At 46.5% G+C, this 18,164-nt stretch overlaps 1 protein-coding gene across 1 annotated transcript; it reads right to left on the bottom strand.

The window, feature by feature from the left end:
- Positions 1-13,524: 13,524 nt before the first annotated feature.
- LOC142698187 (uncharacterized) lies at positions 13,525-15,849 on the bottom strand. Its single transcript, XM_075847839.1, has 3 exons — positions 15,634-15,849; positions 13,700-14,459; positions 13,525-13,587 (listed from the first exon to the last, which is right to left on the bottom strand). Exons 1-2 carry the CDS (start codon positions 15,689-15,691, stop codon positions 13,741-13,743), a joined length of 777 nt encoding a protein of 258 aa, XP_075703954.1. The 5' UTR covers positions 15,692-15,849; the 3' UTR covers positions 13,525-13,587; positions 13,700-13,740.
- Positions 15,850-18,164: the final 2,315 nt, after the last annotated feature.

Below are 18,164 nucleotides of genomic sequence, written 5' to 3'. Positions count from 1 at the left end.
TAATGGCTGACATCCAGCAAATGTTCCACTGCTTCATTGTCAAGGAAGACAACAGGAACTACCTCAGGTTTCTATGGCACAAAGACAATGATGTCAACAACAAGGTCACAGATTACCGGATGAAGGTACATGTCTTCGGCAACAGCCCCTCTCCTGCTGTAGCAATCTATGGATTGAGAAGGACAGCCCAGGAAGGTGAGAAGGGGTATGGATCTGATGCTCGTCAATTTGTTGAGAAGAACTTCTATGTAGACGATGGACTTAAATCCTTACCCACAAGTGAAGAGGCAATCGATCTCCTCACCAGAACGCAGGCAATGCTGTCTGTAGCAAATCTCAGACTTCACAAGATTATCTCTAATAGCCAGAAGGTAATGAAAGCGTTCCCCTCTGAAGATCATGCAACCAACTTGAAAGACCTCGATCTTGGTTCTGATGTTCCTCCTATACAACGAAGCCTAGGTTTGCTGTGGGACATTAAGCAAGACACATTCACCTTCCAAGTGTCAGCCAGTGACAAACCTTTTACCAAGCGAGGAGTTTTATCTGTTGTGAACAGCATCTATGATCCTCTTGGCTTCATAGCCCCCGTCACCATTCAAGGCAAGAAATTGCTGAGACAGTTTACCACCGAGAACATAGACTGGGATACTTCTCTGCCTATTGAGAAACAACAAAGGTGGAAGATATGGAAGGAGTCTCTGAAAATATTAGAACAACTCCAAGTCTCACGTTGTTACGTTCCCAGCTCTCTTTCAGCTGCCATCAGAAGAGAAATACACATTTTCTCTGATGCGTCTATCGAAGCCATAGCTGCAGTAGCCTATCTGAGAATCCCAGGAACCAACAAGCCTCACTGTGGATTTGTCCTGGGTAAGGCCAAACTAACCCCAAAACCTGCACACTCTGTGCCAAGACTTGAGCTTTGTGCAGCTGTGCTAGCAGTAGAGATTGCTGAAGTTATTAAAAACGAAATGGACATTGCAATTGATTCATTTGCTTTCTACACAGATAGTAAAGTTGTGCTTGGTTATATATACAACCAAACAAAACAATTCTATGTATATGTCAGCAACAGAGTAGAACGCATTAGAAGTTTTTCTACTCCTGGGCAGTGGCAGTACATCTCCACTGACCTTAACCCAGCTGATCGTGGAACAAGACCTGAACCGGCAGCAGGCCTATGTGACATGTGGTTGTCACCTCCAAGATTCTTGTATGAGGATCCCTGTTTAATTCCTACCAACACCACCTATGAGATGGTGGATCCCGAGTCTGACAAGGAAATCAGGCCTACAAATACCACGCTCTTCACTTCTGTAATTCCAAAATTGAAGCTGAAGTCACATCGCTTTGAGCGCTTCTCAAATTGGTCATCTATTGTGCGAGCTGTTGCTCACCTAATTCATATCGCTCACTGCTTTGCTAAGGACACATCAGAGTGTCATGGCTGGCATATCTGTAAAGAACACCCTACTGTCGCAGACATCGAACATGCTGAAGAAGTCATTACCCGTTGTGTGCAACAAGAAGTATACAGTCAGGAGATTGACAATATTACAAAGGGTATCAATCTTTACAAGAGCAGTGCACTCTTTGAACTGAATCCAGTGCTTGATCATCACAAATTGCTGAGAGTGGGCGGCCGTATAGTGAGATCTGATCTAAGTAGCAAGGAACAAAATCCTGTCATTATACCAGGTCGGCATCATATTGCTACACTATTGGTCCGACACCATCATGAAAGAGTGCAGCACCAAGGCAGACAGTTTACGGAAGGTGCCATCAGGTCAGCCGGCTTGTGGATCGTAGGGATGAAGAGATGCATCTCTTCCGTGCTCCATAAATGTGTCAAGTGTCATAAGTTAAGAGGAAGACACCATCAACAACAAATGGCAAATCTCCCAGCAGACCGACTAAGTACGGAACCGCCCTTTACTTATGTTGGGGTGGATGTCTTTGGCCCATGGTCAGTTGTTACACGAAGGACCCGTGGTGGAGTCGCAAACAGCAAACGGTGGGCTGTGCTGTTTACATGTCTCAGCATCCGAGCAGTACACATCGAAGTGATTGAGTCTATGGATTCTTCTTGCTTCATCAATGCCCTCCGAAGATTCTTCTCTATCCGAGGACCCGTCAAGCAACTGAGGTCTGACTGCGGCACTAACTTCGTGGGAGCCAGCAAAGAACTGCAGTTAGACAATTTCTTGTCTAACAATGGGTGCACATGGGTGTTTAACCCTCCACATTCGTCTCACATGGGAGGATCATGGGAACGCATGATTGGAATTGCACGCAAAATCCTTGACTCCATGTTGCTGGATCACAAGTCTTTGCTTACTCATGAGATCTTGGTCACCTTTCTTGCAGAGGTGTCCGCCATAATCAATGCAAGGCCACTAGTCCCAGTATCCTCGGACCCTGATTCCCCAGTTATTCTTACCCCAGCTACGCTTCTTACCCAGAAGATCGGGACTGCTGCAATCCCTCCGGGAATCTTTGACCACAGCGACATTTACCGACGCCAATGGAAACAGGTACAATACCTGTCCAACGTGTTCTGGCACCGCTGGAAGACAGAGTATTTGCACATACTTCAAAGCCGTCACAAATGGCAGACGTCGAGACCTAACCTCCAGGAAGGTGACCTTGTTCTTCTAAAGGATAAGGAAGCCCATCGCAATGAATGGCCAATGGGTCTTGTTACCAAGGTTATGCCTAGTGATGATGGAAAGACTCGAAAGGTAGAGGTCAAGGTGACCAAAGGAGGCTCAGTGCGAGTTTTCTTCCGCCCAATCACTGAACTAGTGCTTCTTCTTCCAAAGAAAGAAGGCACATAAAGGACACAGCCCCCAGCTGGCTGCTAGCTGTGTTATACTTGGAACACCTTACCATTTGGAATATACAGTGGGTTGGTGGAAGTATTGGCAAGTTGCGGCTTCCCCGATCCGAAGATGGGTTTCTTACTTGGAACTTGTACAAGCGGATACCTACTGTTGTGGACTATCGGCAACAGACTTGGACTATAACTATTGTCATTGTTTGCATGTTCCTTTTGTCTTTCAGGTTCCAGGATCCACTACTGGACATTATTCAAGGACATTCTTTCAAGTTTGATTTTATTGTGAAATCTAAAGATTTCAGACGGGGAGTGTCATGTCCCTCGACTTAGGTTTCTATTCACTGTCATGTTATGTTATATGCACCTATTGCAGTTGCTTTGCTTTATTTAGTTTGTCCCTGCTATCTCCCTGTAGCTAGGCTCTGAGGTAATAGCTCCTCCCTTCTTTCTGTGCTTAGTTGTCTTTCCTCATGGTTCCCATACTGTGTAGTCATCTCCTGCTCAACTCTGGCAAAATATCATCTTTTCACCTGCTGGTTTGTGTACATTACAAGTATTTCAGCCTGAAAATAAACTTCTCTGGAAACTTCCCACGTGCCTCTTCAGCTGAGTTGACGCTATCTGACAGTGTCTTGGTGTAAGTACCGGTTCAATACAGACATATACAGTGAGATTGTCTCAAGGGCCCTACAACTTACAGCCTGGTCATGGAGTCAGAATAATGTGTGTTGATGATGGTGATTTCCTACATGTGCGTGCGCTGGCCCTTTAAGAGAGGGCACGCGCGTGCGCGTGCACCCTACGGGACAGAGCAGATCGTAGCAGAAGTGAGCGCTGGCGTCTCCTGGGAAGGAGATGGGAACCAGCGCTCACAGATCCATGGCTGCGGGCGTCAGGTGAGTGGACCCGATGGCCCTGGACGCTACAGTATCCCCCCCCTCTTCTTGGGACTAGAGCGAGAGGAACTTCTTAGCAAGAGCAGAGGCATCAAGGTTCTCCTCCGGCTCCCAGGACCTCTCCTCAGGACTAAAGCCTCTCCAGTCCACCAAATAGAAAGTCCTTCCTCCTACCCTCTTGCAGTCCAGCATCTCCCTCACCTCGAGCACATCAGAAGAACCGCTGGGAGCAGTTGTGGAACAGGAAGTCTTGCTGTAGCAGTTCAGGACCACTGGTTTCAGGAGGGACACATGAAAGGAGTTGGGGATTCTGAGGGTAGGAGGCAGCCGCAGTTTATAGGAGACAGGGTTAATCTGTTGTCGAATCTCAAAAGGACAGAGAAACCTGGGAGCAAACTTGTATGAAGGCACCCTCAAACGAATGTTCCATGAGGACAGCCAGACTTTGGTACCTGGAAGATACTGCGGCGGCTCTCTTCTTGTATCCGCGGGTCTGTTGCCAAATTTACAGGAAGTCCCCAAATGCAGAGTCAGCAGCGGGTACCTGAGAAGTAGTAGACACTGGAAGAGGGACTCTAGGATGTTGACCGTATACAATGTAAAACGGAGTGGAAGTGGTGGACTCGCTTGTGTGGTTGTTGTACGAGAACTCGGCCCATGGAAGAAGCTGTACCCAGTTATCATGCTGTAAGAAAATTAAGTGACGGAGATAATTCTCCATGATCTGGTTGATCCTCTCGACTTGCCCATTGGACCGGGGGTGATAGGCTGTGGAAAAGTCCAATATCACATCCAGGAGTTTACAGAGAGCCCTCCAGAACCTCGAGGTAAACTGAAACCCCCGATCGGACACAATGTGAATGGCAAGCCATGCAAGCGGTAGATGTGCTGGATGAAGAGATTCGCCATTCGGGGAACAGAAGGTAGGCCGGTCAGCGGGATAAATTGTGCCATCTTCGAGAACTGGTCCACCACCACCCAGACAGTCAAAACGGATAAAAACAAGGACATTTATACAAAAACACAGAAAAAGGCCATACTTACAAATGGACACAGCCAGGTCAGAAGCGCTGATGAAGGCGAGTGAGCAGGTGCTTTAAATAATAATAGCCACTCCCACTAGTCTTGAGGGGAGTGGTATGTGGTGCATGGGATGTGTAGTAAGAAATAATAAATGAATAGTGTATGTGCAAGTGTAATAATGTAAGTGAAATATAGGGGGCAGTAATGAGTAAAGTGCCTAAAAAATAAATGAATAATGGGATGCAAGTGCGTGAAACATGGAGGGATAGTGTGTAAGTCATGAGGCGCAACGTGTCTAGCCAGGTAGAAGCCTATTTGTGACGCCTTGATAATTCATAGAGCGGGCTACCCTGCTTGCTAGGCCAAACAACAACAACACACCATGCTCTCCCAGCATCAAAGACCCGGCTGTGTCCAAAAGAAGCGAATATAAGTAATAATGAAAAATACCTGGGGTATTAGTGATCATTTTGGCCAAAAGGACGCAAGCTCGCAATCCACGACAAGGATTGTGTTGTTGTTTGGCCTAGCAAGCAGGGTAGCCCGCTCTATGAATTATCAAGGCGTCACAAATAGGCTTCTACCTGGCTAGACACGTTGCGCCTCATGACTTACACACTATCCCTCCATGTTTCACACACTTGCATCCCATTATTCATTTATTTTTTAGGCACTTTACTCATTACTGCCCCCTATATTTCACTTACATTATTACACTTGCACATACACTATTCATTTATTATTTCTTACTACACATCCCATGCACCACACACACCACTCCCCTCAAGACCACCCAGACAGTGTTGCATCCTGCTGAGGGAGGAAGGTCAGTGACAAAGTCCATCACAATGTGCTGCAAGGTGGCATTGGGTATAGGCACAGGTTGATGGAGGCCGGCAGGCTTGGAGTTAGTAACCTTGTTAGAAGCACACACCGTGCAAGAAGAGACAAAGTCCACAACATCCTTCGGGAGCGTGGGCCACCAAAAGTGACGAGCAATCAGGTCTCGGGTTTTACGAACACCAGGGTGCCCAGCCAGTTTAGAACTGTGTCCCCATCAGAGAATTCTTCTCCTGCCTGCTAATCAAACAAAAGTCCTCCCCGGAGGGATGTCTCTAACCTGCAAAGGATTGGCAGTGATAATGCAGGACGGGTTTATGATAGTTTGAAGAGACTCCACCGTGTCATCCGTTTCAAATGACCTGGACAGGGCATCGGCCCTCACATTCTTGTCAACGGGACGGTAGTGGAGCACAAATTGTAAACGGTGAAGAACAGCGGCCACCTGGCTTGACAGGGATTTAGTTGTTGAGCGGACTGAAGGTAGGTGAGGTTCATGTGGTTGGTGTAGATTAGGATGGGGTGAGCTGCGCCCTCCAGCAGATGTCTCCACTTCTCCAGAGCCAATTTGATGGCCAGTAGCTCCTGATCCCCAACAGAGTAAATGCGCTCTGCAGAAGAAAAAAGTCTCGAGTAGTAGCCACATACTACTGCCTTTCCTTTGGGGCTCCTCTGGAACAGAAGTGCGCCTGCACCAACATAAGAGGCGTCCACCTCCAAAGAAAACTGTATATATACGTCAGGATGATAGAGGATCGAGGCAGAAGTAAAGGTTTTTTTGAGACTAAAAAATGTGGACTCTGCCTCTGGGGACCACACCTTGGAGTTCACACCGTTCTTGGTAAGGGTGGAAATAGGAGATGTCAGTGATGAGACGTTTGGGATAAACTGCCGGTAGAAATTGGCAAATCCCAGGAAACGCTGTATGGACCTCAGACCTTGAGGACGTGGCCACTCCAGGACAGCTCTCACTTTCTCAGGATCCATCTTGAGACCTTGATCCGATATGATGTAGCCCAGGAAGTGCAGAGAACTCCTCTCAAAGACGCACTTCTCCAGCTTGGCGTATAAATGATTCTCCCTTAATCGTAGTAGAACTTGACGGACATGCCTCCGATGAGTCGTCGGATCTGGGGAGAAAATCTAAATATCATCGAGATAAACAACAACACAGATATAGAGGAGATCTCGGAAGATATCATTAACGAGTTCCTGAAACACTGCAGGAGCGTTACACAGTCCGAAGGGCATCACTACGTATTCGTAGTGCCCGTCACGGGTGTTAAATGCCGTCTTCCATTCGTCACCCTGGCGGACCGGAGCGGAAGTGAGATGGGGACCAGCGCTCACAGATCCATGGCTGTGGGCGTCAGGAGGTGAGTGGAACCGACGGCCCGCGGCCATAGATGCTACATGTGAGTAAACTCGCTAATATACATTCCTGTCCCCCTTGGTGCTGTTTCTGAGATTTTCATAGATTTTTATAGCGCTGATGAGGAACCGGAAGTCTAGTTGTACAGTCTTCTTTGGTGACGACACGACTCTTCGTCATGTGATCGGCCCCGCTGTACACTATGTACTCGCTGTACTACTGCTCCTGCAGTATACGGAGCACAGCGCCGCTCTCTGAGAGGTTCCTCTGAGAGGTTCCTGTTGTTTCTCCTTTGCTCTATCCAATGCTAAAAACTAATAATGATTTTTTTTTTTTTTAAATGCAAGCCCCTCAGTTGGAGTCACTGGGACCCAACACTAGAATTTCATCTGATTTGACAGATTATGGCACAATTTTCTATGAGGAACTTATGGTGGTTATTTTGATATTCCCATACTGTTTTTTGACACAGACCACCTACCTAAACATTGCTACAGACAAATCCACCTCTTCATGGAAAAGGTATTCTCTAATGCCAGTGCTGTCTTACAGCAGGATAATGCCCCCGCCACACTGCAAAAATCGTTCAGGACTGATGTGAGGAACATGACAAAGAGTTCAAGGTGTTGACCTGGCCTCCATATTCTTAATTCAATCGATCATCTGTGGAATGTGCTGTAAAAACAAATCCAATCCATGGAGACCCCTACTCACAATTTACAGGACTTAACCCCTTAATGACGAAGCCTAGGTTGGGCCTTAAGGCTCAGAGCCCATTTGTCTAATCTGACATTATCTAAGGGGAGACATTACCTCAACCTGTTGCAGGAAAATTTTATGGGCCAGTTTGTGGAAGACCCAACTAGAGGTGAAGCTCTGTTGGATCTGGTCATTTCTAATAATGCAGATCTTGTTGGGAATGTCAATGTTCGTGAAAACCTCGGTAACAGTGATCACAATATAGTTACATTTTACCTATACTGTAAAAAACAAACGCAGGCTGGGAGGGCAAAAACATTTAATTTTAAGAAAGCCAATTTCCCCAGGATGAAGGCGGCAATTCAGGATATAGACTGGGAAGAACTAATGTCAAATAATGGGACAAATGATAAATGGGAGATTTTCACATCTACTTTGGGTTATTATAGTGAAAAATGTATTCCTATAGGTAACAAGTATAAACGACTAAAATTAAACCCCACATGGCTTACACCTTCTGTGAAAGGGGCAATACATGACAAAAAAAGGGCATTTAAAAAATACAAATCTGAGGGTACATCTGAAGCCTTTGTAAAATATAAAGAGCTTAATAAAATCTGTAAAAATGTAATAAAATTAGCAAAAATACAAAATGAAAGGCAGGTGGCCAAGGATAGTAAAACAAATCCCAAAAAATTCTTCAAGTATATAAATGCTAAAAAGCCCAGGTCTGAACATGTAGGACCCCTAGATAGTGGTAATGGGGAGTTGGTCACAGGGGATCAAGAGAAGGCAGAGTTACTAAATGGATTCTTTCTTTAGCTCTGTATATACAACAGAAGAAAGAGCAGCTGATGTAGCCGCTGCCGGTGCTGTTAATATATCAGTTGATATACTGAATTGGATGAATGTAGATATGGTCCAAGCTAAATTAAATAAAATAAATGTGCACAAGGCCCCGGGACCAGATGGGATACACGCTAGAATTCTTAAAGAGCTTAGTTCAGTTATTTCTGTCCCCCTTTTCATAATATTCAGAGAATCTCTAGTGACTGGAATAGTGCCAAGGGACTGGCGCAGGGCAAATGTGGTGCCTATTTTCAAAAAGGGCTCTAGGTCTTCCCCGAGTAATTATAGACCAGTAAGCTTAACATCCATCGTGGGGAAAATGTTTGAGGGGCTATTGAGGGACTATATACAGGATTATGTGACAAAAAATAGCATTATAAGTGACAGCCATCACGGTTTTACTAAGGACAGAAGTTGTCAAACTAACCTAATCTGTTTTTATGAAGAGGTGAGCAGAAGCCTAGACACAGGGGCCGCTGTGGATTTAGTGTTTTTGGACTTTGCAAAGGCATTTGACACTGTCCCCCATAGATGCCTAATGGGTAAATTAAGGACTATAGGTTTAGAAAATATAGTTTGTAATTGGATTGAGAATGGCTCAAGGACCGTATCCAGAGAGTTGTGGTCAATGATTCCTACTCTGAATGGTCCCCGGTTATAAGTGGTGTACCCCAGGGTTCAGTGCTGGGACCACTATTATTCAACTTATTTATTAATGATATAGAGCAGGGGTCTCAAGCACGTGGCCCGCGGGCCGCCATCTGCGGCCCGCGGGACACAGAGCCGCTAGTATCGGCTCTGCTCCGAGACTCTGGAATTCACTGACATCGCTGTCCACATATGAACAGCGATGTCTGGGGCTTCCCCAGAGCCGGAGTCCCGATCAGAGCGCTGGTGTCGGCTCTGCTCCGGGACTCTGTGGAATTCCCTGACATCGCTGCCCATATATGGACAGTGTGTCAGGGTCTTGCCCAGAGCGGAGCAGAGCGCTGGTGTCGGCTCTGCTCCTGGACTCTGTGGAATTCCCTGACATCGCTGTCCACATATGAACAGCGATGTCTGGGGCTTCCCCCGAGCCGGAGACCCGAGCAGAGCGCTGGTGTCGGCTCTGCTCCGGGACTCAGTGGAATTCCCTGACATCGCTGCCCATATATGGACAGTGTGTCAGGGTCTTGCCCAGAGTGGAGCAGAGTGCTGGTGTCGGCTCTGCTCCTGGACTCTGTGGAATTCCCTGACATCGCTGTCCACATATGAGCAGCGATGTCTGGGGCTTCCCCAGAGCTGGAGTCCCGAGCAGAGCGCTGGTGTCGGCTCTGCTCCGGGGGACTCTGTGGAATTCCCTGACATCGCTGCCCATATATGGACAGTGTGTCAGGGTCTTGCCCAGAGCGGAGCAGAGCGCTGGTGTCGGCTCTGCTCCTGGACTCTGTGGAATTCCCTGATATCGCTGTCCACATATGAACAGCGATGTCTGGGGCTTCCCCAGAGCCGGAGTCCCGAGCAGAGCGCTGGTGTCGGCTCTGCTCCGGGACTCTGTGGAATTCCCTGACATCACTGCCCATATATGGACAGTGTGTCAGGGTCTTCCCCAGAGCGGAGTCCTGGGCAGAGCGCTATTATCGGCTCTGCTCCGGGACTCTGGGGAAGCCTCTGACATCGCTGTCCATACATCGACAATGATGTCAGGGTCTTCCCCAGAGCAGGAGTCCCAGTGATGTCAGGAGCTCAGCTGGAGTCCCAGGAAGAGCCTACTAGCGCTCTGCCTGGGACTCCAGCTCTGAGTAAGCCCCTGATATTACTGGGGCAGCCTCTACAGAGGGCACTGGGGCAGCCTCTACAGAGGTCACTGGGGCAGCCTCTACAGAAGGCACTGGGGCAGCCTCTACAGAGGGCCCAGGTCAGCCTCTACAGAGGGCACTGGGGCAGCCTCTACAGAGGGCACTGGGGCAGCCTCTACAGAGGGCACTGGGGCAGCCTCTACAGAGGGCACTGGGGCAGCCTCTACAGAGGGCACTGGGGCAGCCTCTACAGAGGGCACTGTGGTAGCCTCTACAGAGGGCACTGTGGCAGCCTCTACAGAGGTCACTGTGGCAGCCTCTACAGAGGGCACTGTGGCAGCCTCTACAGAGGGCACTGTGGCGTTATCTACAAGTGGGTGTGTGACAGTATCTGAAGAGGACACTGGCATTATCTAGGGGTGTGTTGCATTATCTACAGAGGGCACTGTGGCCTTATCTACAGAGGGCACTGTGGCCTTATCTACAGAGGGCACTGTGGCCTTATCTACAGAGGGCACTGTGGCCTTATCTACAGAGGACACTGTGGCCTTATCTACAGAGGGCACTGTGGCCTTATCTACAGAGGACACTGTGGCCTTATCTACAGAGGGCACTGTGGCCTTATCTACAGAGGGCACTATGGCCTTATCTACAGAGGGCACTGTGGCCTTATCTACAGAGGGCACTGTGGCCTTATCTACAGAGGGCACTGTGGCCTTATCTAGGGGTGTGTTGCATTATCCACAGAGGGCACTGCGGCAGCATCCACAGAGGGCACTGCGGCAGCATCCACAGAGGGCACTGCGGCACTATCTAAAAAGGGGCTGCCCAATCTTGACATGTGTGCTAACTGAGCCGCCGGACTGCATTTAGCGACACTTAAACTGGAAAGCTGGATTGTTGAAATAAGCACGTGGAGAAATATCTAAAATTTTAAACCTAGCGCTATTATTATAGTAATGTAGTGTTATTATTCTAGTAATATAGTGTTATAGTAGTTCAAATAACTAATTGATTAACAATAATTTTGTATTGTATCAAATTTGAAAGTAATGCGGCCCGTCAACTTCCCATTTTTTCTATATGCGGCCCACTTACCCGGCCGAGTTTGAGACCCCTGATATAGAGGATGGGATTAATAGCACTATTTCTATTTTTGCCGATGACCCCAAGATAGGAAATATAGTTCAGTCTATGGAAGATGTTCATGAATTGCAAGCGGATTTAAACAAACTAAGTGTTTGGGCGTCCACTTGGCAGATGAAGTTTAATGTAGATAAATGTAAAGTTATGCATCTGGGTACGAACAACCTGCATGCATCATATGTCCTAGGGGGAGCTACACTGGGGGAGTCACTTGTTGAGAAGGATCTGGGTGTACTTGTAAATCATAAACTCAATAACAGCATGCAGTGTCAATCACCTGCTTCAAAGGCCAGCAGGATATTGTCGTGTATTAAAAGAGGCATGGACTCACGGGACAGGGATGTAATATTACCACTTTACAAAGCATTAGTAAGGCCTCATCTAGAATATGCAGTTCAGTTCTGGGCTCCAGTTCATAGAAAGGATGCCCTGGAGTTGGAAAAAATACAAAGAAGAGCAACGAAGCTAATTAGGGGCATGGAGAATTTAAGTTATTAAGAATTAAACCTATTTAGCCTTTAAAAAAGATGACTAAGAGGGGACATGATTAATTTATATAAATATATTAATGGCACATACAAAAAATATGGTGAAATTCTGTTCCATGTAAAACCCCCTCAAAAAACAAGGGGGCACTCCCTCCGTCTGGAGAAAAAAAGGTTCAACCTGCAGAGGCGACAAGCTTTCTTTACTGTGAGAACTGTGAATCTATGGAATAGCCTACCGCAGGAGCTGGTCACAGCAGGAACAGTAGATGGCCTTAAAAAAGGGTTAGATAATTTCCTGGAACAAATAAGTATTAGCTCCTATGTGTAGAAATTGTTTCCTTCCCTTTTCCCGTCCCTTGGTTGAACTTGATGGACATGTGTCTTTTTTCAGCCGTACTAACTATGTAACTATGTAACTATGACATGTGTCACTTTATGTGGTAATAACTTTGGAATGCCTTTATTTATCCAAGTGATTCTGAGACTGTTTTCTGGTGACACATTGAACTTTATGTTAGTGGTAAAATTTGGTTGATACATTCAGTGAAAAACAGAAAAAATTACAGAAAATGTGGTGTAAGGCAGATGGTTATACCACACAAAATAGTTATTAATTAGCAATTTGTTTTTTTAAATAAAGGACTTAATATTGAAAAAAGGTTTTTTATACAACTGGTTTTTTTTTGTCTCACTAGGTGACTTGAAGTCAGGAATCCCTGATCGCTATTCTAATACACTGCACTACATGCGTAGTGCAGTGTAAAAGTGCTGTCAGTTACTCACTGACAGCAAACCTAAGGCAGGACAAACTAGGCTTCCGTAGATGACAAATGCGGAGGCCATTGTTAGGCCTCCTGTTGCCATAACATGATGGAATAGAACGTCAAGGAGCAGGAAGGGGTTAAAGGATCTGCTAACGTCTTGGTGCCGGATACCACAGGACACTTTTAAAGATCTTCTGAAATCCATGTCCCAACGGGTCAGAGCTATTATGGCAGCACGAGGAGGACTACACAAGGCAGGTGGTTTTAATGTTATGTCTGGATGGTGTATATGTTAGAAATTCATTTCTATTCATTTGTACATTGATGGAAATTAGGGTATGTTCACACGCAAACTCAAAAATATCTGAAAATACAGAGCTGTTTTCAAGGTTTTCAGCATTTTTTTACGGCCGTTTTTGGAGCTGTTTTCAATATTGTCTAGGAAAAACGGTTCCAAAAGCGGCCCAAGAAGTGACTTGCACTTCTTTTGTGAACATACCCTAAAAAAAGAGTAATTTTTCTGTGCTTTTTATTTTTGCAATATATATCAATCACCCTAAATATTGTAATCTTGGGGCCTACATTGCTCCTATGTAAACATGGGAACGCCACCATTCTCACCAGTTTTAAGGCGTAATGTAAGTCTTAGGCCAAAACGTAATAGTAGTCGAAACGCCAATCCAACCGAGATGGAATATGAAATATCCAAGATAGAAGGGAGTCCCAGGCATAAAATAAGATAAGATAACTTTATTAATCCCCGAAGGGAAATTCCAGTATCACATAAATGGATTCTGGGAAACGGCATCAGGGATCTTTTATTATTAGGTCTCTGTGCAGATTGAGATTCTGGCGTCCAAGGTGAAGATGATGAAGAAGACTAGGTGGTACTGTAGACAAAACAAAAAATAATCAGACCAGACGATAATCACTCAGCAATATACTGGTGTCGAAGCTCCAGCCATGATTTCACAAAAATACTATAGATGTCAGTGATCATACCTGTACTGCTGGTGTTTCTTCTGTACCACAGCTGTTGGTACTTATCTCCTGCTCTTTCTTTGAAAGGCATGGACGCGACACAAGGGACAGCGTGGATTTGTCGGGATCCAATGTGCAATACAAGGCAAATGGAATATGTGAGAACATGGCAGAACGGTGACTTGCTCTCCAATCTCATAGTCCTCTAGGCATATAGTGCAGGACTGGATGTCTTCGTTTTCAGTAAAGGTTCGAGATGGGAGTCTATCAATCTGCCTGCCTCTCCTGCCTCGCCGACGTTGTCTTCTCTGCACAGCTCTGCTGTCTGTGGTCTCTGTTGTCGACTGTTGGTTGGGAAGCAGCTGACTGGTGCTTGGTGTTGGCTCCACCAGCCTGTTAGATGTTTGCTGAGGAGATCTGCTTCCTTCTCTGGACGGCTGCAGGTTTGGTAGCGGCTCACTGGTGCTGGGGTCTTGTGTTGGTTCCTCCAGCCTTTCGGATCTCTCCTGAGTAGTTGATGGAGTAGACCCAGGCTGGGATTCTCCAGGAATTCTGAGCTCGGTCTCACTATTAATACGACGGCCACTTGTCGTTTCAGACTGTTCTATTGGCTCAGGTCGTAATGGGGACCGGCTTCTGTCCGCTCCTTCTTGCTGCAACCTACGGCGCGGTGGAACTTGACCGCGTCTTCGTCTCCTGTCTGGGACATTGTCATGGTCTTCATCCTGCTCCACACTCTGACGCCTTCTATGTCCAGATCTTAATCTTCCATCAGCAATGCCTAGATGTGAAACAATGTGTATAACATATATTAATTATGTACAGAAAAAATGGGAAAAAAGATCAATACCAGACATTTCCTATGGACTCGCGTGGCCTTATTTCTAGAGGAAAGCTCCCATGTTTTTCTAATCTTGGACAACCGTTTTGATACTATGAATATATACACATTCGAGTCACATTATTATAACTACTACTAATATCCAGAGTAACCGGCGTGTGCAGCACGGACAGCAGTAGACGGGCTGGGAGTGACTCAATAAGGTGCTGGTCAGTGGTCTCATATGTGGAGCCTCGCTGACTCCATACATCCCACATTTACTGGAGGGTGCGTGGGGGAGGATCCATAAAGCGAACAACACGATTGACGTGGTCCCACAGATGCTCAATTGGGTTCAAGTCTGGAGAAATAGGGGGCCAGGGAAATACTTGGAAGTCTTGATCGTGCTCTTCCAACCACTGTCGGGCATTTATAGTCGTGTGACATGTCGCATTGTCTTGCTTTAAGATTCCATTTGCTCCAGGGAAGACAATCAGCATGTATGGTGGATGTGATCTGTAACGATGGATTCATATCTAAATCGGTTCAGAGCCTTCCATATGGATGAGTGGCCCAGAGAATGCCATGGAAAAATACCCCAGACGCTGACGTCGCCGCCAGCTTTTTCCAGCAATAGTTGTAAAGTCCATCCTTTCGATGAAGCAGAAAACGTGATTTATCGGATAAGACAACCCTTTGCCAATCATCGGTGCTCTGAGACCAATACTGCCGTGCAAATTGAAGCCATTTTCTCTGATGCACCTTTGTTACATAGGAGCAGTGACCATCCGTCGGGTTCGGAGCTCCATACGCAGTCGGGTTCGCTGAACTGTTGTATTAGACACACGTATGGTAGCCAACGTTCACCTCTCAAATACATGGCACGTGGTGCTCTGCAGTTTCCATGTCCGTTATTCCCAATGGTGCCATTTGTCCACTCACGATACACTGTCACCACAGCAGCACGCGAACAGTTCACAAACTGCGCTGTTGGAGAAATACCGCCGCCCTTGGTCCGAAAGCCAATAATCATCCCTTTTTGCAACTGAAAAACGGTGCATTTTTTGCGGACGCAAAACGGACACGTTTGTGTGAAACTAGTCTAAATGTATCTGATATAACAAGTTCCACTTACCTTGATTTATCCGGGAACTTTCGTCTATTGCAAGCTGCAAGAGTTCTCGGTAACTCATTGTTCCTTGTAGCAGGCGGCTTGATATTTAAATTCAGGAACAATGGAAAAACGGGATTCCTCAAATAAGAGGGAATCTACCACGATGTTCAGAAGTTGCACTGGTGTTTAAGTGCTCTGAACAGATGATGTAGTAGTCGCTTTGTAGCACAAATTCGCTCTTTGAAAAACCAAGTGAAGTTTCAGCATCAGCATCAACTCGAGATATGGCACTGATGTGACCGCGCTTGGGGTCCTTAGAACTTCACGCCATTGTGATGTCACTGCCATAGATGCCACACCCTCCATTGTTCTGATGACATCACTGCCTGCAGTGATGTCATAATGCTTACGGTATGTCATAAACGGTCCCCTGCTCTGCATTATACCAATCACTGCAGCAAAGCCTCCAAATAAATAAATAAATAAATATATATTAAATTTTTTTATATTTACATATTGCAGCTGAAAATCTCTAATATTTGTTTAGTAAATGTTTCTCTATAATTGTTTAGTAAATGTTGTAGCACACAATTTATCTAAGTAAAAGTCTTAGTAACAGAGTACCACAATGGAGAGGTGGAAATGTAACTTTATTTTTCTAAAACTAGATGGTTCTGGAGTAAATAAGAATCCTTTATAAACTAAAGAGGTTGTCTGGTATAGGAAACCCATTGTAAATACCCTATTGGGGAATTCTAAGTTAAGAAAGGACAAGTCTCTTATTGATTTCACTGTGTAATGCTTAGTTTCTCCTGTGGTGGCGCTGCAGGGGAATTCAACACTTCTCAAGTTCCATCACAGATTAAATCTGATCGCTGGGGGTCACAATCAGCGACATTAAGCTGCACTATCTGGATGTACAAATGACACTGGATGAGGGCCGTATTGTGACAGACATTTACACCAAACCAACTGACTGAAAATAACTTTTTAATTTTAGCTTTCAACCCAAATCAGCAAAAAAATAAAATTTCACAAAGCCCACTACATAGTGATAGAAAAAGCTGCAGAACTTCGCATATAAATGAGACGGATATGTGAGAGGCAGATAGATAGGGCGTGCTCTAGCAAAGTAAAAAATGAGCCCCCCTGTAAAGGATCTGCCAGGCACAACTTCTGTGGATACGCCCAAAGGTGATCAGTCTGCACCTGAGTCTATGTCTCTGAGACTGACTCCATCTTCCACCACTCAGGATGGCAGGCTTAGGAGTGGGAGAGCCTATCGCAGCCTGGCCAGACGGAGCTAGCTCCCGCCCTCTGTCTATTTATATCCTGCCTTTCCTGTTCCTCCTTTGCTTGTGATTCTTCTCGTGTCTTTTCCTGGCCTTGCCACAGCTCCTATCTATTTGATCCTGCTCCATACTGACCCTGGCTTACTGACTACTCTCCTGCTCTGCGTTTTGTACCTCGTACACTCCTGGTTTGACTCGGCTCGTTCACCACTCTTGTTGCTCACGGTGTTGCCGTGGGCAAGTGCCCCATTTCCCTTAGCTTTGTGTACCCTTGTCTGTTTGTCTCGTGCACTTACTGAGCGTAGGGACCGCCGCCCAGTTGTACCCCGTCGCCTAGGGCGGGTCGTTGCAAGTAGGCAGGGACAGAGTGGCGGGTAGATTAGGGCTCACGTGTCCGTTTCCCTACCCCCATCATTACATAATCAAAAGCCCATATAACTAGTCTACCCTGGTCCCTGATACTACTATGGACCCCCTTGAGACCCTGGCTCAGCAAATGCAGGGTCTCTCCCTACAGGTCCAGGCCCTGGCTCAGAGGGTCAACCAGCCTGACGCTATTATGGTAGTGCCCCTCACCTCACCTCTTGAACCCCACCTCAAGTTGCCTGACCGGTTCTCAGGGGACCGGAGGACTTTTCTCTCCTTTCGGGAGAGTTGTAGGCTCTACTTTCGCTTAAAGCCTCACTCCTCAGGTTCTGAGAGCCAGCGGGTGGGTATAATTATGTCCCGGCTCCAGGAAGGGCCCCAAGAGTGGGCCTTCTCCTTGGCTCCTGATGCCCCTGAACTTTCCTCCGTTGATCGTTTCTTTTCTGCTCTCGGACTCATTTATGACGAGACTGACAGGACTGCCTTTGACGAGAGTCAGCTGGTGACCTTACGTCAGGGTAAGAGACCTGTTGAGGAGTATTGTGCTGACTTTAGGAAGTGGTGCGTAGCTTCTCGATGGAATGACCCTGCCTTAAGGTGCCAGTTTAGGTTGGGTCTGTCGAACGCCCTGAAAGACCTGCTAGTTAGCTATCCCTCTTCTGACTCCCTAGACCAGGTTATGGCTTTAGCGGTACGACTTGACCGACGTCTCAGGGAACGACAACTTGAACGTTTTTGTGTTTTCCCCTCTGACTCCCCCATGATGCCTCCCGAGGTCCCGTTGCTTCGCTCTTCCACCGAAGACTCGGAGGTACCTATGCAACTCGGGGCCTCCGTGTCCCCCCGACAACGTAGAGAGTTCCGCAGGAAGAATGGTATCTGCTTCTATTGTGG

This window comes from Rhinoderma darwinii, assembly GCF_050947455.1.
Source record: "Rhinoderma darwinii isolate aRhiDar2 chromosome 12 unlocalized genomic scaffold, aRhiDar2.hap1 SUPER_12_unloc_5, whole genome shotgun sequence".
In the NCBI taxonomy this organism is placed as follows: Eukaryota; Metazoa; Chordata; class Amphibia; order Anura; family Rhinodermatidae; genus Rhinoderma; species Rhinoderma darwinii.
The sequence above is the reverse complement of the archived record's forward strand: the minus strand, read 5'-3'. Positions and strand labels throughout refer to the sequence as shown.

Excerpts from the sequence above, each read along its gene's own strand:
- LOC142698187 (XM_075847839.1), bottom strand. The coding sequence starts at position 15,691 with ATGAGTTACCGAGAACTCTTGCAGCTTGCAATAGACGAAAGTTCCCGG. Across the intron at positions 14,460-15,633 it reads AAGTTCCCGGATAAATCAAG|GCATTGCTGATGGAAGATTA; the intron begins GTAAGTGGAACT and ends TTTCACATCTAG.